The 27,657-nt window shown below is 42.6% G+C and overlaps 1 protein-coding gene across 1 annotated transcript in view; it reads right to left on the bottom strand.

Annotated features, from left to right (window-relative positions):
• Positions 1 to 2,041: 2,041 nt before the first annotated feature.
• TMIE (transmembrane inner ear) overlaps positions 2,042 to 27,657 on the bottom strand; it is a 38,673-nt gene continuing 13,057 nt past the window's right edge. The window contains exons 2-4 of the mRNA XM_026843740.1: positions 24,171 to 24,288; positions 7,301 to 7,450; positions 2,042 to 2,776 (exon numbers count right to left, since the gene is read on the bottom strand). Coding sequence (XP_026699541.1) covers positions 2,433 to 2,776; positions 7,301 to 7,450; positions 24,171 to 24,288 — 612 coding nt within the window. The 3' untranslated portion in view covers positions 2,042 to 2,432. The remainder of the gene's footprint in view (positions 2,777 to 7,300; positions 7,451 to 24,170; positions 24,289 to 27,657) is intronic.

Here is a 27,657-nt window from a genome sequence, read left to right as displayed (position 1 = left end):
AGGACAGGGAAGCCATCCTTTCCACCCAAATCACAGCTGGATCCCATCCTACAGCTACTTTGCCTGTGAACTGGAGTTTATGAGACATCGATATCCACTAATTTCCCCCAAAATACACTGCTGAGCTCATTCAACCTTGTGCAGGTCCCAGAGAGTGACATCACTTCGGGCCAGCAAAGAGTATGTCCTGAATACTATTTTAAATATTTTTTTCCCTTTGTTTTCTTTGTGACTCCTTAAGAAGGAATCAATTAAACAGGGAGAGAACAGCAAAAAGCAGGTAATAGGAATATAATGATTGACACCTCTCACATTTGTGTGTGTTGGAATCAATGTGCTTTCATTAACTGACACTAGGAGTCTCTGCAGCTCCTTGAGTGAAGATGTGTTAATATGAACTGATACCTCATCAGGTGTGACACATGCACAGACACACACAGGCTGGGTTACAGACCTGTTGTCCTGCAGGGCTGCCTCCTTCCCAGTTGGCTGTGTGACTCTTGTATTCCATTTTGTTCCAGCTGAAAAAGTGGATAAAAGTCCTTTTCCTGGTCTTACGTACATCCTGGGCTATAAACCTGAAACATCTGAGACCTCTCAGGCTGAGGAGGGAATTGAAAACAGGTCCCTTGCTCCTGCCTGGAAGCTGCAACCCCGGCTCATCTTCAGCCTTTGAAAAATTAGGGGTGGGACTGAGATTCAGATTTAAACATCGATGTCTATAACACTGATATTCACACTCATCATTTGGTATCATTACAGTGGATGGAGATTTAGGGGTCCAACCGCTTGTCTGCATAAAAGGGGCAGAATCTCTGACCCTGACATCTCTCTGTGCTCCTCTAGCATGGCAGATCGTACCCGGAGGAGGTGAATTGTCACTCTTCATGCTCTGCATAAATATTTCTGTGGTTGTGAACATCTTTCCCATCCTTGATGCTCAAGTCTTACACAACCTCTTCAGTAGCTCTGGTTATTTGGGGGCCTTTTATGAACGGATTGACCTCATTAACACAGCAGAACGTGCTTTTTATTTTTCTGGATTCATTTTCTACCAGGATGGGTTGTGTAGGAGAGGAGAGGGGAAAGGAAAGATGGGACAAATAAGAAATATTTTTTGCAGTGATAGACAAGCTCTCTCTGTGTGTTAAAACCACAGGGTGAATAGAAAGCATTTGGATTAATATAAATCTAACTCGTGGGGCCTGAGGTGAATAAACTACTGGAGATAACTCCCTTCTTGCCCCACAGAGTAGACAAAGCCATGCCAGTGTATATACTCCGAGATGATGTTTCCAGCAGAGAGAATAGGTAGAGCTTTAGTCATCATAGAAACTTGCAAACTATCCCCAATTAGCTTTTTAGCTAAATGCCCCACGGCTGTTAATATTAAGGCATAAATTGCTGAGATATTTACAAAACACACTAGGAGAAAATCTGCTCCTGCTAAAACTACTCTTCAAATTTTCCCAGGAGGTGAGAGAAATAGCAGCCATATAGAAGCGTAGCAAAATCCTTGGTTTCAGAAGTGCTCGGGGAGAGCAAAGACATGAATCCACTCAGCCCTGCTCCCCCAAGACCCTGACTTTCTGTTTGCAACATGTCATGCACCTTCACCTCCGCTTCATCCCATGGGGCTCTTCTCATCTCCTGCCTTTCCTGAAGGAATGATGAACTGAGGACAGCTACTGCCTACAGCAGCACAGATGCAGTCTGCTTTTTTTTTTTTTTTTTTTTTTTTTTTTTTATATGTTTTTCATCAGAAAATATAAAAAGGTGGATAAATATTCGGGGAGATATGAAGTTCTTTGTATTGCCTTCAGCAGTCCAGAGAAAGAGACACCTGAGAAGGAAGGAAACTTTTCTCCTCTGTGTCACAGCCACCTCTCAGAAATCACACAAGCTATGACTTAGAAAACTCCATTCTTTGGGGTTTTAGCATCCAGAATTTACTTAATCCCTAAAATTACCCACATGTAAATCCTTTTTTTTGGGAGGAAATGAGTGCTATTATTTACCAAACTCCTTAAGGAGTTGAGTGCTATTATTTACCAAACTCTTTAAGGTCCTCAAGAAGAACAAATTTTAAATTAATCATGTCCTCCCATTAGTTTAGATCTTCTCCCTTGTGCATTTCCATGTTTATCCAAAGTCCTGATTCTCACTCCAGGATAGCTCCGGTTGTTGTTATCATGTAGCTCTGCACAGTGGGTTTTATTTACAAGATACTGTCTAGAGAAATGCCCAGGATTTCCTCTGGTGGACAAAAAACCCCAGTGATGGTCTTCGAAAGGTAATAAATCCATACATCCAGTGGCACTCAACAGCCTGAGTATATGGAGACAGCATGTCCTATCTGCTCCCAGTGCTCTACCCATGGCAGTTTGACAGGGCCCTCCCTGAAAGACTGCCAGCACTGTCATTTAGCAAGGTCACTTCTTCTTTGCTGGACCTTTGGCATTCCCACCAGCCTTGCCATTAGTTTTGGTGCCTGATTTTACTTCTTCACATTCTTTTTCACCTTTCTTCCCACCGCCTTTCTTGTCAGCAGTGTCCTTTCCCCCCTTTTCTCCCTTCTCTCCCTTTTCCCCTTTTTCTCCCTTTTCTCCTTCTTTCTTTTTGGTTCCATCCTTCCCTTCTTTCTCGGATCCTTCTTTCTGGTCCTTTTCACCATCCTTCTTCTTGGAGTCTTTGGACCCATCTTTCTTGCCCTGAGCCTTGTCCACTTTTCCAGATACAGTGGAGACTTCTTCTTTTTTTTCTTCTGCAGGCTGACCTGTATGCAAGGGTGGAAAAAGAAAACAGGAAAACAGTAAACTTGGGTTGGCACTAGCCAGGAAGATGGCAAAACTGCTTCTCACTTCTGGCAAACCTTGGACAAAGGGAAAATACTTCTACTGGGGGTTTGTCGGAACAGCTCTTTTGCTCACTGATTACCAGCTTTTCGTGTCTTTGTTTTGAGAAGATAGACTAATAGGATAAAGCAGAACTGGTAATTTCAAGAGCTGAGTTGTGGATCTATTGAAGGAAATGGCTCCTGTTGGTAGGAACTGATCCATGAACATTACAAGCACAGTCCATAAGCACTTCCCCATACTGACGTTCAATGTGGAGTTGTCTGCTTCCACAAGAAGGAACAGAAACACCTCTCAGGCAATTCAGTATGGACGTGTCTTAGGTTTGGCTTTTTTTGGTCGGTTGCCTTTTTCTAATTCTTTGTGTATGGGGTATGTCTCCTACAGCTGAGAGTGGACAGTAAGGATTCTGATGGGGATCTTTATTTTCAGAGAAAGACAAACAGAAGATGGCTTGCCCAGCACAAGACTACAAGGTAGGCTTAGCTTATGTTCTATCCACATTCAGTCACCGTGGGACTGGCTTCCCACCTGTGCTGCTGTAATTAATGGCAGCAACATACCAAGGACATATAGCAATTAACTCTAGTGCATAGTTATCCCTCTTTTGGTACGTTTTTAAATGCCATTTTAGTTATAGGAAGCTTATAATATCTTTATTATGGAATACTTTTACTTAGGAATATCTTGGATTCAGTTCCCACATTTCAGGTGAGAAGACTCATAAATATCACACTGGCTCTGCAGACTTTAATTATTTTGAGAAAGAATTTGGTAGCAGAAAACTTTTCCCTACCTTTCTTATTTTTATTCTCCTAAAAGTGGTTCATTTTCTCAAAAGTATTTCTGAAGTCAGAGCTTGATGCTCTAAACTCTTATCTCAAGCAGCAATTTGACACTTAAACACATCGTATTTAATATATTTCTTGTGGAATGTTTTTCCTTTGCTCAAGACCAGCAGAGTATGAAGTTTTGCAAAGTGAAAACATGTTAAATTTCCTATAACCTCCTTCTCTGAAAATCCCCAGTATAGGACTCATATGTGAATAGACAAGCATGTTAACACAACTTAATAATAAAAATCAGCCAAGATGTAGCAATGACCTAGGAAGGACCTCAACAAATGGAGGATGATTGGTCACTATTTAGCTTTCTTCAGCCAGCACTTATTTCATGTTTGTCACAGGCTACAAAACAATGACAGTGATCTGGAGTAGGAGGTAATTTGGTATGGGCCTTTGGTGAGATGTCTCAACCTTTACCTGGAGCCACTGGGATCCAATATGTGTAAGCAGCCCCAAATTTCCCATTGCTATGGGTGTCTGCAGTGTCACTTTCAAATCACAGTGAATCAAACCTGAATTTTTGACTTTTACCTAAAATACTCCTTTAGCGTACACAATAAAATAAAATCTCATCCGTGGGAACTAGCAATTCATCTGTAATACAAATGGGAGTAGAATGATACAGACTCTCTTACAATCGCAGGGGAAATCCTGACATCTCATTTAAAAAAAAAAAAAAAAAAAAAAAAAGAGAGAGGGAAGAATAAAGAGAACGCCACCACATTGTCTGCTTCCCTGACAAATATGGTATGAACAAGGTGAACTCCTAAAAAATGTCAGCTGGAGCATCCTCAGACCAGAATATTTGAAGATCTCTCAGGCCATGGACCCAGACAGTACATCTCCACCCAGAGCAAAGATCAAGTTCTGTTGGTACTTCTCCCACAGACTGGGAGACAGAGCACAAATTAATCACTTTAATATATAACATTTCACACACTGAACCCTAATATCTGTTTTATTTATGTCCAGTAAAAAGGGCTTGCCATATAATATATGACACTTTAAAAAGTACATGGAGAGCCATTTGGCAGTTAGAATATTCCATCATAGCAAATGCGAGTAAAATAATGCCAAGAAATTAAAGTATTTAAGCATTGTAATATATAAATGATTAATAACATCTGACACTTACAGAAATCTTTAACGCATTTAATGGCCACGCAGTAATTAAAATCACTCAGGTCACCTCTCTGGCCTTGACTGGGTCGACCAGGGTTTGTCACAGTAATAGTATATAAATAGTCGACCAACACATACGTTAGATTTCATGACTGCATAAGTCAAGGTGGTTACCAAATGTCAGTGGGACAACATGGCAGAGCATCACACTCTGTACAGGTAAAAATAACAACACAGAGATAGAGCCCAAAGGTTTGCACTTTCCACTATAATGCCTAAATCATGTAGTGAAACATTTCTGGGGCCAGGATGCCCACAGATCTCAGGAGGGAAAAGCAGTGGGTTTGATCACACATAGGTTTTTACATCCAACAGTTCAGGTGCTGACAGCTGAGTTGGTCCTTTTGGGTCCTCAGTTCTGGAGACATAGAAGCATTCTTAAGGCACAATTTACCTCTTCCACTTTAGCACCTCCCCTACCATGAAAGCAATCACATCCTTTTTATTTTCCACCATGGATAAAAGAATAAAGTCTAGACAACTAGTGCTGATGCAGACTTCTCTGTAGATGGGGATAATGCACCTGTGGATAGATGACTCAACCCCAGGACCAGTTATTTCAGGGCAATTTGGGCAGATCTGCCTAGTCCCAGAGGACTAGGAAATTCAGAGAATATGGATTCATTATCAGACATCACCGGCCACTCAGCAACATGTTATTCACCAGCCTCCTACCCTGCGCCATGCCAGGACCATAATTCTGGGATTCTTAAATGTCAAAGGGTGGTCAACTACCCAACTTATACGTTTAACTGGCTAAAAATTGTCCAACTACTCAACTTCTACATTTAACTGGTTAAAAAGTTTAGGTCTTCTACTCAACTTCTACATTTAACTGGTTAAAAAGTTTAGGTCTTCTACTCAACTTCTACATTTAACTGGTTAAAAAGTTTAGGTCTTGAGGGTTCAGATGACTTTGTATAAATTGCTTTCTTCTAGTAATTTATTCATGAGTTCATGCTGCAATAATTTACCATGGTCTGATTAAATCTACGCCAAAGTAGCCAGCCTTTGAACGGAGTACATGTACATCTTTGTGGGATGTAAAGGCTGCAGAGGAGATCAAAATTTATTAGCATTCTGGGGTGAAATGGTCATTCTGCTGTCCAGATACCCTTTCTGTCTCTTTTGGATATCCTCATGTATAATTTATTGTTTTTTTCAGAAGTAACAGTGAGGCAGGAAGAGGATGCAGCAGCAAATGAGTGAATTTGGCTGTCTGCTATCTACAGGCATGATCCTTCACACCCTCTGGGATCTACTGATAGGTGGTCCTTATGGAGTCAGAATTTGGTCTTTTGGGCAGGAAATCAAAGGATATAATACTAAACACTTCCATGTGTGTTTGTTTATACATGTAAGAGTGCACTAACTAGACATTTGGATGACCTTTGACTTTAAAATGGGTCAAGAGAATTTAACTGTACTGACAAGGGCTTATTCATGCCAGTTGGGTTTAGCTCCAGAGAGTGGTCTGGCAATCCTCAGTATAGTCATAGTCCAATGTTGAAACACCTCTAAAATCCTGAGGTATGTGCAAATTCCTACTGTTAAGCACTTAGTTCTGTATTTTGCTGGTGTAGGACTAAATTTCTACAATTATGTTATCTGCTTCTTTCACCAGTTTCATGAACTGAAGCATCACATTTTGAGTTAAGGAAATTTCCAGTTCCTATGAAGCTATAGACCACAGGGCTTGCAGAGACTCAGGAAAGATAAAAAAATATGTTCATAAAAAGGGTTCATAAAGGAAAAGAGAGGTCAATTGCAGAAAGGGAGCTGAGAAGCGGAGAGTCTAAGGTATGACAGATCTCATCAGAAAAGAGAAGCCACAGACAGACAGACAGGAAGGCAGACCCCTAATTTCCTTGCAGGGCCATTTCGTCTTCTTCTTTCACCACAGGCAGAGAGTTGAGAGGTCTGGACTGGACAGGACCAGAGAGAGTTAGGAGAGTTTCAGTAGAGCCTAGGGTACAGAATCAGGAAAGATGAGTGAGAGCAGCAGAGACCAGTGACAGAAATACTTGCTGTCCAAACAGGGCAAGCCATTTATGGCTAGTGTGAAACTCTAACAATTTTCTTCCTACTCATATCCCCCAACCCAGGAACTGGCCCTTAAAATGAATCAGACTCTCTGGAAATTTTAAACACTCACTTCAAAGGCATGAGCCCAACTTGTACCAATGGAGAAACTGTCCCTTTCAACTAAATGACTGTGCCTGCTGCCACAAATGCTGCAGGTTTAGTGCATGTGAATGGGAGGGGTTTAACAAGTCATGGCAATATCTAAATGGTTGTGCCCAAGGAGCCACACTGATTTACACTAAGGGAGGACCTAGCCCTTTGCATTCATGCATACAGAAAGCAACCCCAAAAGAAGAGATGAGTCTCATGTGTAGGTGTGGGCACGGGAGGTACCTCCAGGGATCTCGGTCAGCTCGTTGAGTGGTGGAACAGTCTCCAGTTTGTCTGCATATGTCTTGGCTGCTTGCCGTTGAGCATATCGTGCCTCAATCTCTTTCTTCGTCCGGGGAATCCGACACTTGAAGATGCAGCACAGTGTGATAACTGGGAAAGGAGAGAGGGAAGGAAGAGCATTCAGTTCAGCCAGCAGATCTCTGTTTAGTACAGGCTGGCCCATTTACAGTGGGGAGACAGCAGGAAGAAAAATTAATTTCAGAAGAGTTTCTTCCAGTGGGAACCTGTAGCCATTTGCATCGGTAGAAGTACCTGCCTGGGGGATATGGTCACAGTCTAAAGCAAATGAGTTACCTGAAAATAAATTATCATTCTTCAGGTGAGCTGTGGTAAAGGACTGAGCATGTCTTTCCCACCAAAACCAGGGTAAACCATTGCCTTAAACCATATATGCCACTGGTGTTTCTGAGAATCAGAGCATCATCAAATTAAATTCATGATCTTGATGGAAATGATATCAGCAGCTAAGATGTACCACCACCCTTCAACGGTGTGTTATTGCTAGAGTTTCCTCACAACACATCTTTGCCATTCATATTTGTGGCAGGTAGATGCTGGGGCTGTGGATCTCCAGCTGAAGAAAGCAATGAGGAGTTTGGCATGGAAACCCTCCAAAATAGATCCACAACAAGCAGTCAATACATGCCTTAATTGAATTTCATGCAAATGCATTTAGGGCAGGCCTAGAACTCAGGTCTCCTAAATCTCCCCATCATGTTCTTACTATTCCATCATTCTCCTTTCCATGAGCTAGGCTTCTTTGCATGTCTTAAGTATGCAGGTGATGCTTTTTCTCCTAATAAGATCTATTTTTTCTTTCATGCTTAAACCTATATGTTATTTCTGAATTTCCATCTGCAAATCTAATCATGATTCAGACAGTTCATTGTAAAGAAATCAATATCAGTTTGTTTCCCAGACTAGGAATTCACAGGCTCGAGCAGATCACTGCTTCATCCATGTACTATTTCTGACAACAACAAAGAAGCAACTTCAGGGAAAACTCAGAAACAGGTAATCATAAAATTAGTTGGCCCACAGGCCATAAACACATGTCAAGAAGTATGAGATCTCATGGTCACGGTGAAATTTTGAGTTGCTTCTTTGTAGGCATCTTTAAAATAGTTTGAGGGATTCTTCTGTTCTAAATAAAAGTTCAACTTTCCAACCTACATAAGTTCTTAACCGTGTTGATATATCGTATGGAAATGGGTTCTGCAGGCAGGCAGAGCCTTGTTCTTGGAAAGATGTTGTCTTACCAGTTTTACATGGCCTGTCTCTCATTTTAACTCGAGTTCCCCCATGCCACATCAGTGCTACAAGAAAGGAGCAAGCATCCAACTTTTGGGCATGTAATCTCATCTGGCTTTATATCACTATGAACAACGTATTAGACCTTTGAGACTCATCCAAGGAAATGAGAGAAATAATCTGTATGTTTCGTTCCAAGCGTGAGCATTTCTCATTCACCAGAAGTCAAACCATTTTGCAGATAGCCTCCACAACACAAGCAGCCAGACCATTTGGTGGTGTAATTTTTTTTCCCTAAAAGATTGCCCTGTACCTGCTCAGCCTCTCCTAAGTCAAGAGGCATCACGCTAACTAGAAACAAGCTCTGCATGATCTCTCCGTATCACAAAAGAGAAAAGTGAAGTAGTAAAACACTTTTCTCAGTGTTTTGAGGTTGGTGTAAAGTTACCAGTCAAAATGTAGTAGCTCCTCTATCCCTTTTCTGAATTTGCTGCTCCCCTTAAACAGTTTGCTGCGGAGGTGCTGTAGTGGAATCACGCTCAGAGCTATCTAAATGTCACAACAGGATGAGACACCTGAAACCAAAGTGAATTGCCTAAACCAACATGAAATTGAAATAATCTGTAATTGTGGAAGCAATCAAGATGCTTTTATCCTTGCTCTTCCATGAGGGTCATCAACAAGCTGAGGGTAATTGAGCTTTTATTTGTCTTGCAAAAGAAAAGCAAGGTACCCATAAGTCATTGTTGGCAAGCACAACACGGGCAGCCTGAAAATGGGTAACATACCACATCTGGAAAGCACAAGGTTGGATCTGCTCTGCTTTCAGGACAGTAGGATTTCATTGTGCACCTGCCCACAGAGCCAGCTACAGCTGTGTCACAACCATGAGACAGCACAGACCTTTTCAAGCTAGCAGATAAAAAAATACCCAGTAGCTGCGCAAGGACTCAAGGCAAGGCCAGACTAGACACGACCGCATTTTCAGCAGGGACAGCAAGCAGGAAGACAATTTACTGGGGAGAATGGGGTACGTGCTTTTTCTCTAACCATTTTAAAATCAAGATGTCGTGTTTTCCTAAAATCGCTCTGGAATTGAGCCAAGACAGGAAATCCTCTACTCACATTTGAGAAAAACTTGCCAGGAAAATTAGCACCGTATTTCCTGGAGACTGATAAGCAATAAGGCTGTCAGCTTTCAAGTAAGGCACAAAGAGATGGGTCAATGCCCTTGAAAGTCAAAGATAAAATGCCTGCCAACATCACAGTAGTTGGCTCAGCCCTGCAGGAAGGAGTAGGGGTTGTTCTATATCTCATAACTCTACCAAGCACAAAAATGTTAGTGACAACATGATAATCACGAGCTGAGCTCTCTGTTCAACTTTCTAGTGGAGATGAAGTGTTACACTGAGGTACTGGGGACTTATGTTGTCTTGGGGTGTGAAATGATTGATAATCAGCTGCCATGGAAGCAAGAGGCTTATGATGAAGTGAGAAACTTTAACAAAATAGATGCAGGGCTTCCAGCAGGGTGGGCTCTCAGCAGGATAAGGTCTCAGCAGGATGGGCTCTTGAGATAAGGGAGGAGCTGCAACTACTGAGTCCCAAGATAAGAAACTGGGATTCAAGGAATGCTAAATTGACATGCAGAAAAGACCTAACTGGGTGAAAAGTCACAAGAGAAAGAGGAGGCATCTTCAATCTTCATCCTGAAGACCCTCGCCCAAGACCACCAGGAGACACAAAGGGGAGGGACTTGGGGCGGGATTTATGATAATGAATTCTCAAAACTAATTGTTACTTCTCTCCCTATTCTTGGGATTATAATGAATATGTAAACGTCTTACACTATAGAAAGGAGCTACTTTTCACTCCGAAATGTGCACGCTTGTGGAGGAGCGATCCCCCGTGCACCCAGTGCTGAATAACATACCTTCTTTATAACCTTACTGGTTGGAAAGTCATTATTCTGCACGCCAATGTGAAAACAATTCAGTACTATTCCCATCTCCATCCTCCTTGCAAGCTGTGCTTAAATTAAGGTTCAAGCCATGCAGGGGGGTATGTATTGGATTGAATGCCATTATCTGTTTAAAAGAATAGGCCAGTGAATAAGATTTTGGTACAGGAGTTTTAGAACACTGAAACTAATGCCAGGAATGATCACTTCATTGCTAATGGGAAGATATCGCCTGTTGCATAACTTTGTTTTTCCCACCAGGTCAGACACAGGAGACAGTGGGTAGAATTCATCTGCTCTGCTTTGTGTGTCCCAAAGCTAGAGATGACACTCTCAGTCACTCCAGGCTCCCTTTATTACTGATGGGGAGAAAGAAGCAACTCTGAAGGGTGATTAATCGCATCTTAAAACAGAAATTTAAGGTATGTCAAATAAATCATATTCTGACACTGTCTTTCTCTCCATTAACTACAAAAAGAGCTTGGAGGTTGGTGGAAGAGCTGGGATTCCCTGGAGTGAGAGCCAGGGGCTGGAAAATGTGTCCTAGGGCTTCCCAAAGGGCATCAGAGATCGGGTGCAAACTGTTCCCTCAGTTAGAAGAGGTGGATCTTATATTTTGGCAGTTAAGAGTGACATCTTTGTTATTAGAAGTTTGGAGCTTTCTTAGCACCATTTCTGTTGTGTCTGGTAGATAGTTTAATTTTTTTCCTGCTTCAGAACGGTGAGATTATATTTGCTCCACTGATAATTTTTCTACCAAGTGAACCAGAAAGCAGTGTAACCTGTAATGTTTCCTGGGCTTTTGTTGATGCCAAGGTTAACAATATATTCCACTAGAAGAACAGAGATGTTTTTGTTCTGAAGACAACCTGGAAAACTGAACATGCCTGTAAGGGTCCTAAGAGCATCCTCACCACCATGATGCTTTCTGGGGTTTGGCTGCCCAGGTTCTGGGACACATGAGAAGTAACGTGGCTGGTTGCCTTCGAAGGAGGAGTTAGAAGAAGCCTCAGTGGAGGTTCCCCTTTTCTATTCTCAGAGTGACTCTTAAACTGATGCTCTCATGCCTGGCCCTCACTGGAGGTGCTCTGCAGTGGATGTTGTAGCTGTGCCCATGCCTGGCCATGTGTCTCATTGACCCAGACCTTGACCCATGGACATGGTTGTCTGGTATCACCTCAGACCTGCTCCATCACTACCAATGTGGCTGCATCCGATGCCAGTTACACTTAGCTGTTGTGTGAGGGTGGTTGGTAATGAGGATCGCTGTTTAAAAATGCCCATTCCTATAAGATAGCAGATCAATAAATTGGACTGTACTCCCTTACACGAGAGTTAAACTTTAATACCCTATAAAAGCTTAGTATGTGACATGGTATCAATTGAGCATGTTAACTGACAGGCCCGTGTTCTCAAGGTAGAAGAATTACAACATTCTTAAAAAAAAAAAACCAAAAAAACAACCAACAAACAAACAAACAAACAAAACACTAAAACACTCCACGAGGTTTATATGAGCAATAAAAGTAGCTTTAAAAGGTTTTTGTTTGGGATATGAATATGTGCAGGAATATTAGTTGCAACTCAGTTTCAATAGTGATAGCTTGATCACTCTTGATTCTGGGTCCACAGGATGAAGTATTTGGGGAACCAGTTGGCTTGGATGTAACCTGAGAATTTATTATTATGCTTTTTTTCTGGCAGGCAGATGACCTGACTTCAAGCCTTGAATACCTGATTTATATTCAACATTCACCAATTCTTTGATTCCTGAGGTGAATGCTTTACTCACCTTGCTATCGAGCACTATTTAGTCCCTTTTTTTCATGCCGTGGGTCTCCTTTTCCTTTCCAGGATTTCAGCTTTCATTTTAATTGTCGAGAAGGCTTCTAAAATGCAGCCTGATTAAACCATTGCCTGTCTGATGCTATGGTGAGATTAAAGCTCCATAAGATGTGTCAGTGTCCCATTAGCACCATGGAAGGTCCATGAAAATACTCACAATCAAGGCTTGGAATGGTGACGTTACTCATGGTTCCTCTGCTATCAAGCTACATATAGCAGAAGAATCATCCCGTGTGACAAAATGTAGTGGGATAATTTTCAATTCTCTAATTTTATCAACTTTTCTGTACTAATAATATATGGCCTTGTGATACTGTGATAGTAAGCATCTTCCGTAAACCACACAATTAAAATACAGGTTTTTTTCTTCAATAACATTCTGTGTATTGCTTTGCTGTTTAGCTTCTAAAAAATAATTTTCTCACTTTTTTTTTTTTTTTTTTTAGTTACGAGACATACACAGTTGAATTTAACCAGGTATTCTGAAGGAACATTTCTATTTTAAATTAAAAGTCAGGTGTGATCCTGCACATGGTGTTCTCTCTCCACACCAAAGATTGAAACTAACAATGTATCAAATATTTTTCCATTGTTTCTGCCAGGTTGATGGTGTGAAATGTAATTTTTTCAAGAAGGAAACAAATACTTAGCGTTCCTTTATGAAATGGGTATTTTAAAGGAGTCAACTTTTTGCTGTCTGTGATGTCAGAAGAGGTATTTTAAGTGATATATTTTTGTTCTTCTGCAGATACTCAAAAAAAACCAGAGAAATAACGAACTCTGAGACTGGTTCCTTTCTGGATTTATGGCATGTTTTCATTATTTTTACAGGGAGTAATGTCTCCCTAATATTCATATCAAATACTATTCAGGTGGGAGGAGATGAGAAATGGCCCCCATAAACTCTCCTCTGAAGTACAGTAACAGAGCAAATGTTAAACACAGAATTTCCACCATAAACAATTAGATGCTTGTGAGTAAATAATGGCTGTGTGTTTACTCCCACTGGCTTAAACCAAAACATTTTGTTTTGCAATTGAAGCAAGCTAAGAGCATACGCTAAAAAACATGGAAGGAGCTCTACTGACTTGAACTAAATATCCATATAGCCAAGTTACCCTGTTCATCGACTCTTTTTTCTTTTTGCTTAAGTAAATTTAGCTCATCAACTGTAACACAGTTGCCTCTAGTTTAGCTGGGCAATAAATTAAAAAACTAAAAACAACAACAACAAACAAAAAAAAAACACCCCAAACCCACTCAAACAGCAAAGCAACAGAAAGAAGTAAAGCAACCTGCTTCTCCTAGGAGCTGGGAAAGATGTAAAAGAAATATCTTCTCCAGAGAGTGCTTGATGTAATATTTCAGCAGAGCTGTGACTGAGAAATGAACAGTTTCATAAATTGAATGGAAAGGTAGGTCTCTTCCCTTTGAAGCTGAAAAAATACAGTCTATTAATGAAGCATTTAATTAACATTTAGCAAAGTAGCCTGTGCCGCTCCGAGTTGATTAGGCAGCCATTCCGTTAATGCAGGCAATTAATGCAGATGGATTCAATGGCAAGTTAACTGCAGCACTTGTGGTAAGTGCTCTTTGAGAAGCCTGTAGAGTTCCTTACTATGGGACTGCCATGATGCTTTAAGGAAAGAGCTAGCGTATTTTGGCCGTTCAAGCTACTCGTGGCTAATTGTGACAATACTGAGCGCTACCAAACTCCTAAGAAAGTTAGTTAGTGCTTGGGTGGCTGCTTGTAGGACTGGTCCACCCTGAGTGCTGAGATAATGATGCTGCTGCTGCTGCCTGGACCACCTCATTTAAAGATGCCACAGCTCCTACTAGAGATATTACTGAGATACTAGTGCTTCAGAAGGGGTCCCTAAGCTGGGCTTTTCTTCTAAAGAGTGTGCAACTATCTACAGGGCATGTAACTGCATCCTGGCTGTGGCTCAGACTTGGGATCAAGTTGCGGCAATAGGGACTCGGGATCTAATTTCTTCTGGAAAACAAAGAGACACAGATGGTAAAAATGTCAAAACTGAAGTCCAAGTTGGAGATTAATTAGATGCCCTCTCAAGATTCTTCTCGGTCCTGTATTTATCCCACTCTACAGCTGTTCTTTCGGTGGAAATCTAGTACTTGGATTAATGTACTCATTTCCTACAAATCAAAACTAGGAGCCAAAGAATGAAGAGATCTAGGTTGTAGTCCCAATAGCTGTACCAATAGGACTTCAAGTAAAACATGTTTTCAAATATGTCCACCGTTGTAAAATACCCTGAAGATATGCTGAAAAAAAACTGCTGTGAGGACCCAGGACAAATCCAATATTTGCTCAGTCGTTAAGCTTAACTATGCGTCTACACATGATATTTTCCTGGTGTCTGGAAATGAGGATCTCTCCACAACATTAGATCACATCATCTGACCTCTCTGCACATCATGGGGTATTATGTTTTATTATGGCCTGAGTGGAATAACTCATGTTGGTTTGAATCCCACGTTACTCTGGGAGAGCTGTTAAGGGGTGGACAGTGTGGTAATGTTTAATCACCCTCCCTGACACATTTATTTCTCAAATTCTCATTTAAATTGACCCGGTTTTAATGTCCAGGCTCTATTCTCACCTCTATCTGCTAGACTAAGAAGATCTTTAATACTTATTTATCTTTTCTTTCTGAGGCCCTTCAATGTTGCAACCAAGTGGCCTTCTTCCTTCCAACAAGCTAAACAAAGTGCATTCAGTGAGACACTTTTTTGAAGACCTTTCTCCAGGCGTTGAAGAGAGGTGATGACTTTTTGGACTTTGTTTTTTGTTTGTGGTTTGGTTTGGTTTGTTTTTTTTCCCGCAAGCCTTTGTTTTTTCAGTATTTGTTTTCATACATACGCACAAGTATCTCACTGGGACAACATACAGAGCTCAAAAAAATCTTCTTACCTCTCACTAACCAACACTGACACATTTAAATAACTTCTTACTGCAGCATTGCCCTGAACTGTGTTGCTTAACTGATTGCTTTGCTTGGATAATAGTTACTAAATTTTAATAATTATAATTCAGCCACTGAAAGTTTGTTTATTCTGTAGATGCAGTCTCTATTCCTTTCTCCCAACCACACATCCTTGCTTCTGCTGTCATTCACTGCATTTTGTTTGAACAGATTCAGCCAACTCCCCACGTGGCTCCTTCTACCTCTTTTTTTTGTTTTGTTTTGGTTTTTTGTTTTTTTGTTTATTTGTTTTCCTATTCTCTTGTCTATTGGCAAGGAGGATAGCTTTAGCAGCAGACACTTTGTATTATTCTGAGCTCACCAGTGGAACATATGGGTTAGGTTTGGACCTCTTATCAGAATAAATGTTTCCTTAGATGCTTTTAGTCAGAGCAGAGTTAGATTTCTGGGCTAGGAAATGTTGTGTTGGACAAAAAGAAGCAGTTAGTCACTGAGAGATCCCTGGAGCATCCTTGTAGATCCAGGGCACTTGGTGACACAGGTCATCTCACCCTTCGGTAGATATCTAAAGAAAACAGATTAATTATTCCCAGTTAATCTCTCATCTAGTCGCTCTAGATGCCTACTCTGAAGGCATCTCTAGATATGCGAGATGAATCATAGTGACAAAGTCCATATTAGACGTTTCGGCTGGTAATCTGAGCTAGTAATTAACACAAGCCCAAAAAAAAATTAAAAAGCTCCTGATTGATTATGCTTTCTGTCTCTTTTTTGGGGTCTTTAATGCCCTAAGGCTTTAATAACTCCTAAGGCTAAGGTGGAGCTCCCTAACTTCCTTTCCCCATCATCTTGTCTTAAAGGCTGGGAGCAGGAGCAGGATTTACCATCATAGGCAGTGAAAGGTTTGGGACTGAACCCTTTCCATTGCCTCCATGCAAGGAGAGGTGCTGTCACAAGATCTCCTGCAGCTGTGTGAGGTAAGATCTAGGGATAATTGTTCCATAACAAGGAGAAATATCTCTTGTGAGGCATTTATTCAGAAAAATAGTCAATAAGCTGGGCCTGTATTTTCTGTCAAACTAGAGCGAGCAACAAAACCCAGGATCCCAATTACCTACAGCCACTCTTGTGACTTGGGAAGATCAAAACTGGATTTGGATCTAATCTGGGCAACTCAGACTTGTCTACTTCCAGACCTCATGTATCCTATAGGTACATACAGGTTTCAATTAATAATTAATTGTAAGCAACATATGGCTGCTGCCTACACTCATTTATATCAGCTGAGAAGCAGGTTTATGGGCTATGATTTACCCTGCCCTGGGAATCTGAAAAATCCCTGTTGTTTGGTGTTAGCTGGATTTTGTTTGAGATGGTGGCTTGTGTCTGTTCTTCTGGATAGAGAAAATGCATGAAATTGCACATGAAGGGCAAATGGGAATTAAAATTATGATAGTCCATTAACATAACAATAGTAATAATAACTGAGAACATGAGGAATTAACCAAGTGGGTTTTCCCAGGAAGGCTGCAAATCTGACTTGCATATTCAGATCCATGAAGGCATACACAAGTGAGACTTGCTTATCTCACAGAGATTTCAAGCACACCGGATTCATGCACTGTGCCATACAGCAAAGCTGCCTCTCCTCACAGTCCCCACCCCTGATACCAGAGACCACCTGTGCACAAATCCACACTCCATCACCCCGTTGCCTTGACCATGGATGGTTACCAAGTGGGAGGGAGGATGAAGAAGCAGGTTAGGCTTCCACCTGGTGATGATACCCAAGGAGAAGCTGTTGTGGAGCCCCACCATGGTCCAGCAGCCCAATTCTTGCAGATGCCAGCCACAGCCCCCTCTATGTGACCTGATAGCTGACACATTTAAGAGGAGCCAGCCTCAGGCAATGACATCTCCAATGCTTTTTAGCTGATGGGGGTCACAACCGTGGGTATGTGTGAGTGTATGAGTGTGAACATGTACAACAACAGAAGTTTCTGATAACATTATAGTACAAAACAAGAACAGCATAGGTTATTTGTTATCAAAGTAATCAACAAGAAAGAATATTGTTATTAATTGGAGTACTTAAAATAGTCCTTCCTTTGTAAAAGACACTTAACTTTCTCTTAAGAACTCCATTTTGGTCTCAGCTTGACCTACATATGCTGGTCCCAATAAGTTTGGAGGCCTGAGCTATTTTGTAGGCACACAAGTGCAGAACAGCTCTAAAACAGAAGGAAATGTCTCATCTGTGGTAAGAGGTTTCCTTGAGAATTTGGGCTGAGGGCAAAAGAAGGGCTAAACCTATTGCCTCCACATAAGAGCCATCCCTTGTCCCAAGTGATGTTCTCTGTGATAAAGGACAGTACTCTCCTTCTTGCATCCCTCTCTGCACATATTATTCTGTGCACCCTGATGAGTGTTTCTCATATGCTGGGCTGCTGGTGATGCCCTGTTTGAAGATAAACAGCTAAAGCCTTTGTCAGAAAGAACCATGTGAAACATCCCTGAGTCAGCCTAAATTATCCATGCCTCACTGGAAATTCTGCTCATTAATGCAAACATCTGGGTAGTTTTGCCATCCAAACAGTAATGGTAATTCAATAGTGTAAATCTTTTGCTTGGCATTTATACTTCAACACCCGCAGCAAGCTGATGAATAAAAACCTCGAACACTTCAAACTAAAACGCACTCAGTTAATTGCATTCAAGATGTTTAATGGCTTTTTTGGTACTCATTAAATAATACTTGATTCCTGGAAACGTGTTTGTTCAGTGTGAGCCTTCCTCCCTTGAGCTCTCACACTATTTTATACTCCTCTTGAACTTCTGACAGGTTCAAGGGAAAGGCTTCCAGTTTATGCAGGGAGATAAGAAAAAGCTTTGCATTCGTGACTCCCAAGCATCCCTCCTGATGACAGACCTGCTTCTTCAAGCTTTCATGTCTGTAGTTATATGTCAGGAGAAAAATTGCTGATGCTCATGTCTGGGGCTACATGTTACTATTTGACTGTCATACATGAGAATGGGAAAGCATCTCCGGTAGGTCTTGCAGAAGGTCACAAAGATAAGGAAACAGAGATCAGAACTGAGTCCTTTTGCAATCAGCTTCTGCTTCAGCCCACTACTTTGTCACTCCTCAACCAGGTAAGCCCTACTTCCCAGTTGTACTAGAGCTGGAGTGGACTACATGTAAGGATGTGCAGTGAAAAAAAATTTTCTGTGGCCCCAGAACTGTTCTGGTGTTACTAAAACACCAGCTCCCAATGAATTAAAGGTCCACCACTCATGGACACAAGGTGGTCTAAAGTCCACAACTGGCTTAGGTAGCTCAGAAGTTCCCTGTCATGATAACTAGGTCTCATCCAAAACAAACTTGGTCTTCGGTTTGAGTTGAGCACAAGGTTTGAGCTTATGCCTGGAACACAGCAGTGGGATGCAGAAACAGCTCTGCAGCAATCCCACCACATGTGGGAACCTCCTGCTACAGTTCCATCCTACCTTCTCCCTCATTTTCTCCGTTCCATGGAGTACAGATTCAAAACAGGATGATAAGGAAAAGGGTGTCTCCCTGCCTCTGGTACCCGAAATACATCTGTCATGTATTTCAACATCAAGCTGGCATGATAGAGAAGAAGGAGGACTCTGGACTGGAGCTGAGAGGCATTACTTCCCTACTGCCATCAGCCTCCTCATGCCCTCTCTCCTCTATTCATGCCTTTCACTCTAGAGGGATATGCCAGGAGGGATGTCAAGACTGTGTCCAGACCCAGTTGTTCAATTGCTTCTGTAGAAATCAGTGGATCCTTACTCAAAGAGGTACTGCCTGCACCCTCCAGGGTGGGCTGCTGTCAACAGCCCTCGGGGTGTACATAAACAAGGAAGCTAGCAGACCTTGAAAACAAAGTAACATCCAGAGAGGAAAATAAACAGCCCCCAGGGCTACTTTAAAACATCGATGGTGGTTGTGATGCCAAAGAAAAGGGAGAGTCAATGGAGAGCACATGGGGCAAACCTTGGGCCAGCTGCTGGCTTTCCCAAGGATGGGTCAGGACCACCCTCTCCTCCAGCACAGCACTGCAGTTTGCAAAGGGTAACACTTTTGGGGCAAAGTCCTCAGTCTTTGTAGGTGAAACAGGCTGTGCAAGATTCCAAGGTCATGACTCATTCCCATCCTATCAGAGCAGTAGTGTTGGGCCTTAGTTCCCTTCTTACAGCTTTCACAGGACAAAAAAAACCCCAAACAAACAAACAAAAAAAAACCAAACCAAAACAAGCAAGACCAAGATACCACATAGCAGTGCTCCTGAGTGAATCAAATCCTCACGACAGCTAATCTCATTTTAGCAGTCTGTTGTCTCATCAAAGCATCTCTAAGAAAGAGAAAAACCCATGTAATGCTTATCTCTGCTCCTGCCTGCAAGGGGTCTCTTATCAACCAGCAATCCAGAGCAGCTGAATTATGCCAGGTGCTGAGAGGCAGCCCTTATAAGGACCTCAAGGTACACTGATTCAAATATTCAAAAGGGAAGGTTCCCTTTAACCAAGGACAAAATGACTAAGTTAAAATCTTGGGGCTTACAAGAGAAACAGCAGTGAGTTGGTACCTGAGAAACTTTCCTTGTCCTCCCTTTCTTTGCAGATTTTTTTCCCTGTAGAGGTTGTGTTCACTTTAAAAATGAGCTCTCGTGACTTCTCCAGTTGTAGTAAAAAAGATTTGACATATCTGATATTTTAGTAGATAAGAATTGTGTAATGATACACATATCCATGAGCATTATGACTCCAGCATCACCTGCATGATGCTCTGCATGTGCTACTAAGTTTTATTTTCTACTGTAGGTTGGTTTACTCCCAAATTTTTTTTTTCTCTTGTGGCAAATCCTATCACAGAGCACAAACAAAGGAAAAAGATAGAGGTGGATGTATCTGACAGAGAGATGCTTTCATGTGGCATCTGAGAAAGTTGTCTATTTGCCGCAGGGGAGACAGAAAAGCTTTCTGCTAACTGGTGTGCAAACCTTTCATCTCCTGGTCTCTGCTGGGTAAAGCTAGGAGTTGCCCCCTTTGGTTTGTAACCTGACCAAAAAGGTCTCTATGAGTTAGAAGATCTTCCCCAGAGTCTTTTTACACATATAATCGGTGTGTGTTGACAAACAAGATGTCTTTATGTAGGTTTTTGTTTTGTTTTTAATAAGGAAATGAAGGTTTGGCTTTGACCATTTTTTTCTACCTTTTCTTATGCGATGATGCCATCTTGTGGAAGTTGCTAAGAGCAAGAGTTGGAAACTACACCTAGATCATATCCATAATTTGGAAGTCCTGTCACTCAGTAGGAGCAGGTTTGTGTGGTGGAAGAGCACAGAGGATCTGCCATCCACACTCCGTGTATTTTAGGTGGAGCACTCCAGTTTGGTCCTGTGGCTGCCCTTAGCAACTATCATACATCTCTTGCGACCTTTTTGGAGCAGCTATATTCTATTTCCATTTCAACTGAAAGGAATCCAGTTCAAGTACTCCACAATCACCCACAGCTAAGTACCTAGGGGCATTTACTTTAAAGCCATCTCAATCCTCATTTACTCCTCACCTGATTTTTCACATGACAAAGTAGACACACCCTTGATAACAAGGTGAGGTGGTAAGCCAATGGGATCATGTGCAGGCCCCAAGAAGCCCTAGAAAGGATGTTCTTCTGTCTCCTCGTTCAGAGGGTTAGTGCTGTTAGAGGACTGTGTTACTCTTGCTGGGAAGGTGCTCCTAGAACCGGGAAAAGGAAGGCATACTAAAACTCTTCTCTGCTCTTGCCCCATAAAAAAAGTAGAATGTTCCCTGGTTTTCTGGACTGATACCAGGGCAGCTTCCAAGACCCCACTCACAAAAACCTGTGTCTGCTCCTAAGAGTTAAAGGTTTGCTGGTAAAGCTGGGGAACCATCGATGCTTTGGGGATCACAAAGCAAAGGAGGAGGACGATGTTGCTGGAGCAAGAAAACTGGTGAGAGTTGATTGTATGATTCAGTTATTTGAATGTCAGTAAGTCTGAACCTGCCTTGTTTTGACTTGGGTCACAGACTTTGTTAAATAGTTGCTGTCTTCACCAAAGGTTTACTGTTTTCATGAAGCTGACTGGTACAGTTGCTTTCAAGTCCTTCTAATCATTGAAAGAAAGCTGCTGCAAACAGAAAGGCTGTAACAGAGCAGTAGAGCTATAAACTGACTCTGTTACATGTTGTGATGCATGGGATCTATCTATCACTCTGAGACTCAGCAAGTCAAAACCCTGTGGTCTCCTAGCAAATACTTTCCTACTCTTCCAGTAGTACGTACTTCTGGCAGGCTGGCATAACGGTCTGATTTTGTTGAGCTACCTGTGTGTGTTAGTAGGAACTCAAAACCTTAAAACAGACGTTACTTTATTGAACTGCACATAACCTATTTGTCTGCTCGTCTAAACATGGTTCCTTCACAAAGTATTTTAGTTTCTCACAATTCACTGCTTTTGGCACTTCAAGTAACTTTCTTTTATGCTGTTTTCTATAATACATTTCTTTTCTGGGCTGTCACTGGTTGAGTAAATTTTCATGGGTGTTTGCTTGCTATTAATATTTTTAAGTAACTATTTTCTTTTCTGCAAGCAGTCTGCCGTCTGATGCATTGGTTTGCCAGCATGGCAGACTTTCCATGCTTCTAACCCTAAATAAACTGGTTATGCCGGAGACAATTTCTAATGAACAACAAAACACTCAGCTCTACTGGGCAAAAATTTCTTTACAATTTTGTGCCCACCGAACCAAGAATAAACAGCTAAGTAAAGCCCTTCACCAGTCTACTCGCATTCTAAAGCTCGTGCTGTTGATTTTGATGCCTGTTTCACATGGTGTATGGAGTCACTAAGGTTAAATACTTGGCCACATTCACTTTGCTCTGTGGAGTTTCTTGTGATTGTTTGCAAAGGGTGTTGTAGCATGTGATGAATTAACATAAGCTTCATTGATGTAGAGTGGGTAAGTTGTAGGAATAGTTATCCCCCAGACTTTGGGTGTAAGGTGTGGTGTTTGCCCAGAAAGGGCAATGAGGGGAAAAGAAAACAGAAGAAAATCCTTGTACTTGCTTTGAAAATGTGAATGTCTGGTTTAAACTGAGCATGGGAGCAGAACGGGAAGGCTATCAGGGGTGGACTGATACCTACAGCAGCCAAAGAGGTTGTGGTGGCAACATGAAGCAACTTGATTCCCCCAATACCAGCAGAGACAGCAACACACAGACTGCTGTGTTCTTTGATTAGATTAGGGCTACATCTAGACAGGGTTTAAGTAGTAAGTTAAAAAATAACAGGGAACGCTAGAAATCAGTCCTATGTTTTTAGAGCTGTCCCAGCAAACCTGTGTTCTAGACAAGGAATGCTTGTAGGTTAGGGTTGGTGTTGTCTGTGGCTGCTCCCCACCCGGAGGCTTGTGTGTGGCCACTGTTTGGACAGGACTCCTCACTTATGAGGACTAAGCAGAAGTGATGCAGAAATCTAAGGTGCTCAAGACTTCCCTTCAGTTGTTTTAAAATGCTTCATTACTCCACTTGGGAAATTGATTTCAGCAAGCAATTAGGGCCACAAGCCAGAAAAAGAAGAGAATTGTAAAAGATGACTAGAAGATTTAGGTGTATCTAAGTCCATGTGGCTGGATGATGTCCTTCCTAGTGTGGGTAAGGATTTAAGGTGATATCTAAGTTGGTAGGATTTACCTTGAGAGACTGAAGACAAGCTCTGTCCCCTCTGCTCACCTGTCCCTAACAGGAAAAAGAGGAAGTTCAGAGGAATTTTAGGTGAGTCAGTATAACTTTGTTTACTGGAAGAAGTGAATTAGTTATACACTTTGCAAAAATCTAGAGAGTAACAAGAAGATGGGAAAGAAATAGATTTATCACATTTGACTCACATCAAAACCTATCTATTAGGTTTTGGTATGAAGTTATAGTTGGCTCAAGGAGAGAGCAAAAGATCCTTCCTTTGAATTTTGATGGAGTTACGACAGTGTCCTGAGTGATATTCTCATAAGGAAGCCCATGATAGCAGTTTGCAATGCACACTGAAGCTGGCTTACACTCTTCCCAGGGAGTGAGCTGCAAGAGGATGACGCTGGATGAAAACACTCGGGTGGGGAATCAGCCATACCCAGACAGATCCCCAAAGTGTGCTGGGAGAGTGTGTGATCCCATCCCATGCAGTCACCAGGTCTGAGCCAGTGACGTCCTAGTGCCTGGGTCCTAAAAAATGAAGGGTTTAAGCCCTAAAAGCCCTGCTAAAATCAAGTTGAAAGTCTTGGCACCCAGAACAGGAGCTGGGGATCTTCACACCAGATCTGTCTGTGACTGCAAACCTCCTGAGGCTTCTTATTGCAGCATGTGGGACGGTGCAACAAGAGCTCACATATATTTGTATGTTTGTGCGACAGGGAAGGACCGTGGCTATTACATGTATTTGGGCTTGAATGTGGTACTGTAGCTGAACACAGTCTCAGCTATGGCACAGCCCTATGGTAGCTGCTGTTCTCTGGGATGTCACCAGTTAGGGCCTGTTCATCAGTATGTGACAAGATGAAGCCATGGTGGCCCATCTGTGGTTCCTTCAAAGATCCCACCTGCCTCTCCCTGCTGCAAACCCCCCTCAGTGTGCAGCCCTGTGATGCCAAAGACCAAAGACCCTCAGCCTGTGACCTCCATGGCCATCTGGTCTGTAGTCCTCCAGGAACAAGTCTCACTTGAGGTGGTGCTGTGGTTGGTGCAAGGCAGAGAATTACAACTTACTGACTGCCAGGACAAAGATGGCAAAGATACCAATCACCTGCCAGAGGCGCAGCCCCCAGATCACCACCGTCTCTGAAGTGACAGGGTCCGGTTTCTTTTTGGGGGGTTCTGTGGTGGCCTGGGAAAGAGGGGAGAAAAAAAAAAAAAGTGTTTTAAGATTTGCAAGGGTCCCTAAAACAGTCAGAAAGATAGCAATAGCATAGGATGTGGTGGACCTCAGTTTACTGGCTCCCCAACAATTTGGAAATCTTTGAGGAATAGACTTTGTTCAAGGGCTTGTATCTAAAGCTTTTGCCATTTTGAAATTTATCTGAGGTATTGCCAGTTTTTATGACTGCAAAGCAAATCTTTTTGCTGTTATTTCTTAAAGTCCCAGCTTTTACTAAAGCAGCCGTCTTCTGGGGTCAGGAGGAAATTTCGTATGCTTTGCTATTCCTATCTTTCAAAGATATTTTTAAGACTCAGCTGCAAAATGTAACTGCAATTTTTCTTTTCTGAAAAGACTTCTCCACAAGTTGCACTGCAATGGTATCTGCTCTGTTGGGGCTAGGTGAGAAAGGAAGGAGGAAAAAACCTAAATGTCAAGAGCTAGCTGCTCCCTAAAGATGGGGAGCTGAGGAAGACAACACAAACAGCAGGGCAGGGGTCTTCACCAGCAAACCCCCATCCCACCATCCCCAAATAAGGAGAGCAGGGCAAGCCCAGGGTGGCAGCCAGGGTGAGCAGAGAGCCCAGGTCACCAGATCTGTCCATAGTGATGGGACAGAGCCCATGGCCAGGCACAGGCAGGTGTCAAACACTGGAGCCTTGGCTTAAAGCTGCTCCCGCTGGACAGGAGTCAACCCTTGCTGCACTCTCTTACAGTTGGCCCCAGCAGCCCAACTTCCAGAAGGAGGATGCTCTGGGTGCTTTGGAGTAATTTCTGCTTTTCTCCTGAATCCTGGTGAAACACTGCAGAACTGTGAGACCAAATAGGACAGAGGTTACTGTGTGTAAGACAGCAGTCGATACTGGCCTTCGAGTATTGTTGTGTCTTTCTATTTTTCTTTTCATGCTATATTGTAAGATCTGCCAGGAGAATGGGGCAGCAGCTTCCCTGGCTCAGACTAGCATTCTGGTGATGAAAGATGCTAGGTCTGTTCATATTCTTGGTGTACGTTCCCTTCCTGACCCCTCACTGGTCCCCTTTTCTCTGCTCAGACTTTGTAAGGCCTGAGAGGAGGGCTAGTGTTTGGTGCACACCGGTTCCCACCTTCTTTAACTGCATAGTAACTATCGCAGCCTACAGCTACCCCTGCCTGAAGGAGCAGTGCAGGGTGGGACCGCATAACCTCTTTGCTCTGCACTGGCCTCACTAGAGCTGCTATAGGAGAATTTGTCGGGCAGCGATAGCTCTAGCCATGCCTGGCTCACCTGCCCTGCAGGCATGGTTGGCTCTGGGGCTGCTACAAGAAAAGATGTGTATCTTGTTTCCAGTTGTCTTGCTGTGGAGTTCCTCCAGGCATGTACCTCTCTGTGGGCTCATGTCCAAGCTCGGAACATCAGCTCTGACGTTGCCTTAACCCACCTTTCTGGGCAGGGAATGCACCTCTGGAGGGGAGGAGGACTCAAACTTGAGTAATATGCAGTTATATGGTGGTGTTTCAGAGCTGCTTGGCTTTAAAAATGTGAGTGGGGTCAGATTCAACCTATTAAATATAGACATGTAGCCGTGTCTGAGGTGTTGTGGAGTATCCTCCATCTGCCCAGCCAGCAGGGCACAGGTCTTGCACTGTGTCGTATGTCCTACAGTTTCTGACATGAGCACAGGATTTGGCACATCTCAAATGGCAATAAACTTCATAGCAACATCGCAGCAGTGGCCTCATCAACTGTCGGTACAAGACAAAACCAGGAATTCTCAGATTTACACCTTTCACTGTCTGCCGCATGTTGTATGAGCACCCGGTGCCTCAGTTTCTCCAGGAGTAACAGAGGAACATTTCTGCTCCCCTAACTTTGCTCTGAGATATTTGGAAGGCAAATGCCATGCGGTTTTGGTACAGGGACAGATACTGGGGCTCATTTATAAGATCAAAAAGGACACTTGATTTAAATCCCATTATTGCTGAGAAATGAGGAGTTGAAGGATGCTTGAAAGGCAGCACAATATGTGGGCAGCAATTCCCACACAGCATCTTCTCTAGTTGTAAAACCAGCAAAGCTGAATAAGATGGTTATTTGAGTCACATTTAAGTAGTGGGGTTTCAATCGTGATGCTTTAACCCTGTAACGTTAGTATCAGAAAGCACAGATGTCAGATTTAATGAAATGCAAGGAAAAATCATAGAATCTTAGAATCGTTTGGGCTGGAAGGGACCTTAAACATCATCCAGTTCCAACCCCCATGCCACACACAGGGACACCTTCCTCTAGCCCAGGTTGCCCAAAGCCCCGTCCAACCTGGCCTTGAACCCTTCCAGGGAGGGGGCAGCCACAGCTGCTCTGGGAAACCTGTGCCAGTGTCTCACCACCCTCACAGGGAAGAATTTCTTCCTTGTAGCCAATCTAAATCTATCCACTTTCAGTTTAAAGCCATTACTCCTCATTCTGTCCCTATACTCCCTGATAGAGTCCCTCCCCCCTTTCTTGCAGCCCCTTTCAGCCCTGGGAGGCCGCTCTAAGGTCTCCCTGGAGCCTTCTCTTCTCCAGCTGAACCCCCCAACTCTCTCAGCCTCACAGGGGGGTGCTCCAACACTCTTCTAGACCCACTCGAGCAGGTCCGTGTCCTTCTGCTGTTGGTGCCCCCAGAGCTGGACCCAGCCCTGCAGGGGGGTCTCAGGAGAGGGGAGCAGAGGGGGAGAATCCCCCCCTCGCCCTGCTGCCCACACTGCTCTGGGTGCAGCCCAGCACACGGGTGGCTTTCTGGGCTGTGAGCTCACATTGCTGGCTCACAGGCAGTTTCCCATCCACTGATACCCCCAAGTCCTTCTCCACAGGGCTGCTCTCAATCCACTCATCACCCAGCCTGTATTTGTGGTTCAAAACGGGTCATTCTGGGCTAGAGGCTCCAGCAGTATGAGAGATTCGGAGCAGAAAGCAGAATATTCTGTAGGAAGATTAAACAACAGAGACAGCATCAAGGAGTCAAGATTAAAGCTTAGACCAGGGATCCTATGGCTTTTATACACATATGTATGTGTTATTTAATAGTAATGAACAAATAGCTCTTTGCAGTGAAGAACTTGAGTAACTTGTATTTGCTGAGAGCCCCTGAATTACTTAAGAACACGTTCAATGTGTAACAGAGAAAATCTAGTTGTACTGCAAGTCCAGGAGGAAGGTCCTGGCTTCTCTCAATTTTTCTTTCACATGAACACACCACAAGACTGCTTTCTAGCAAGGTAGAGTTTCATTTCTTTATGTTGTAGCTTTCAGGTTCCTTTTGTACTTTCATTCATACATATATATATATATATATATATATATATATATATATATATGTTGT

Source organism: Athene cunicularia (genome assembly GCF_003259725.1).
Source record: "Athene cunicularia isolate RWA chromosome 2 unlocalized genomic scaffold, athCun1 chr2_part1, whole genome shotgun sequence".
NCBI lineage: Eukaryota > Metazoa > Chordata > Aves > Strigiformes > Strigidae > Athene > Athene cunicularia.
This window is presented reverse-complemented; position numbering and strand designations above follow the sequence as displayed.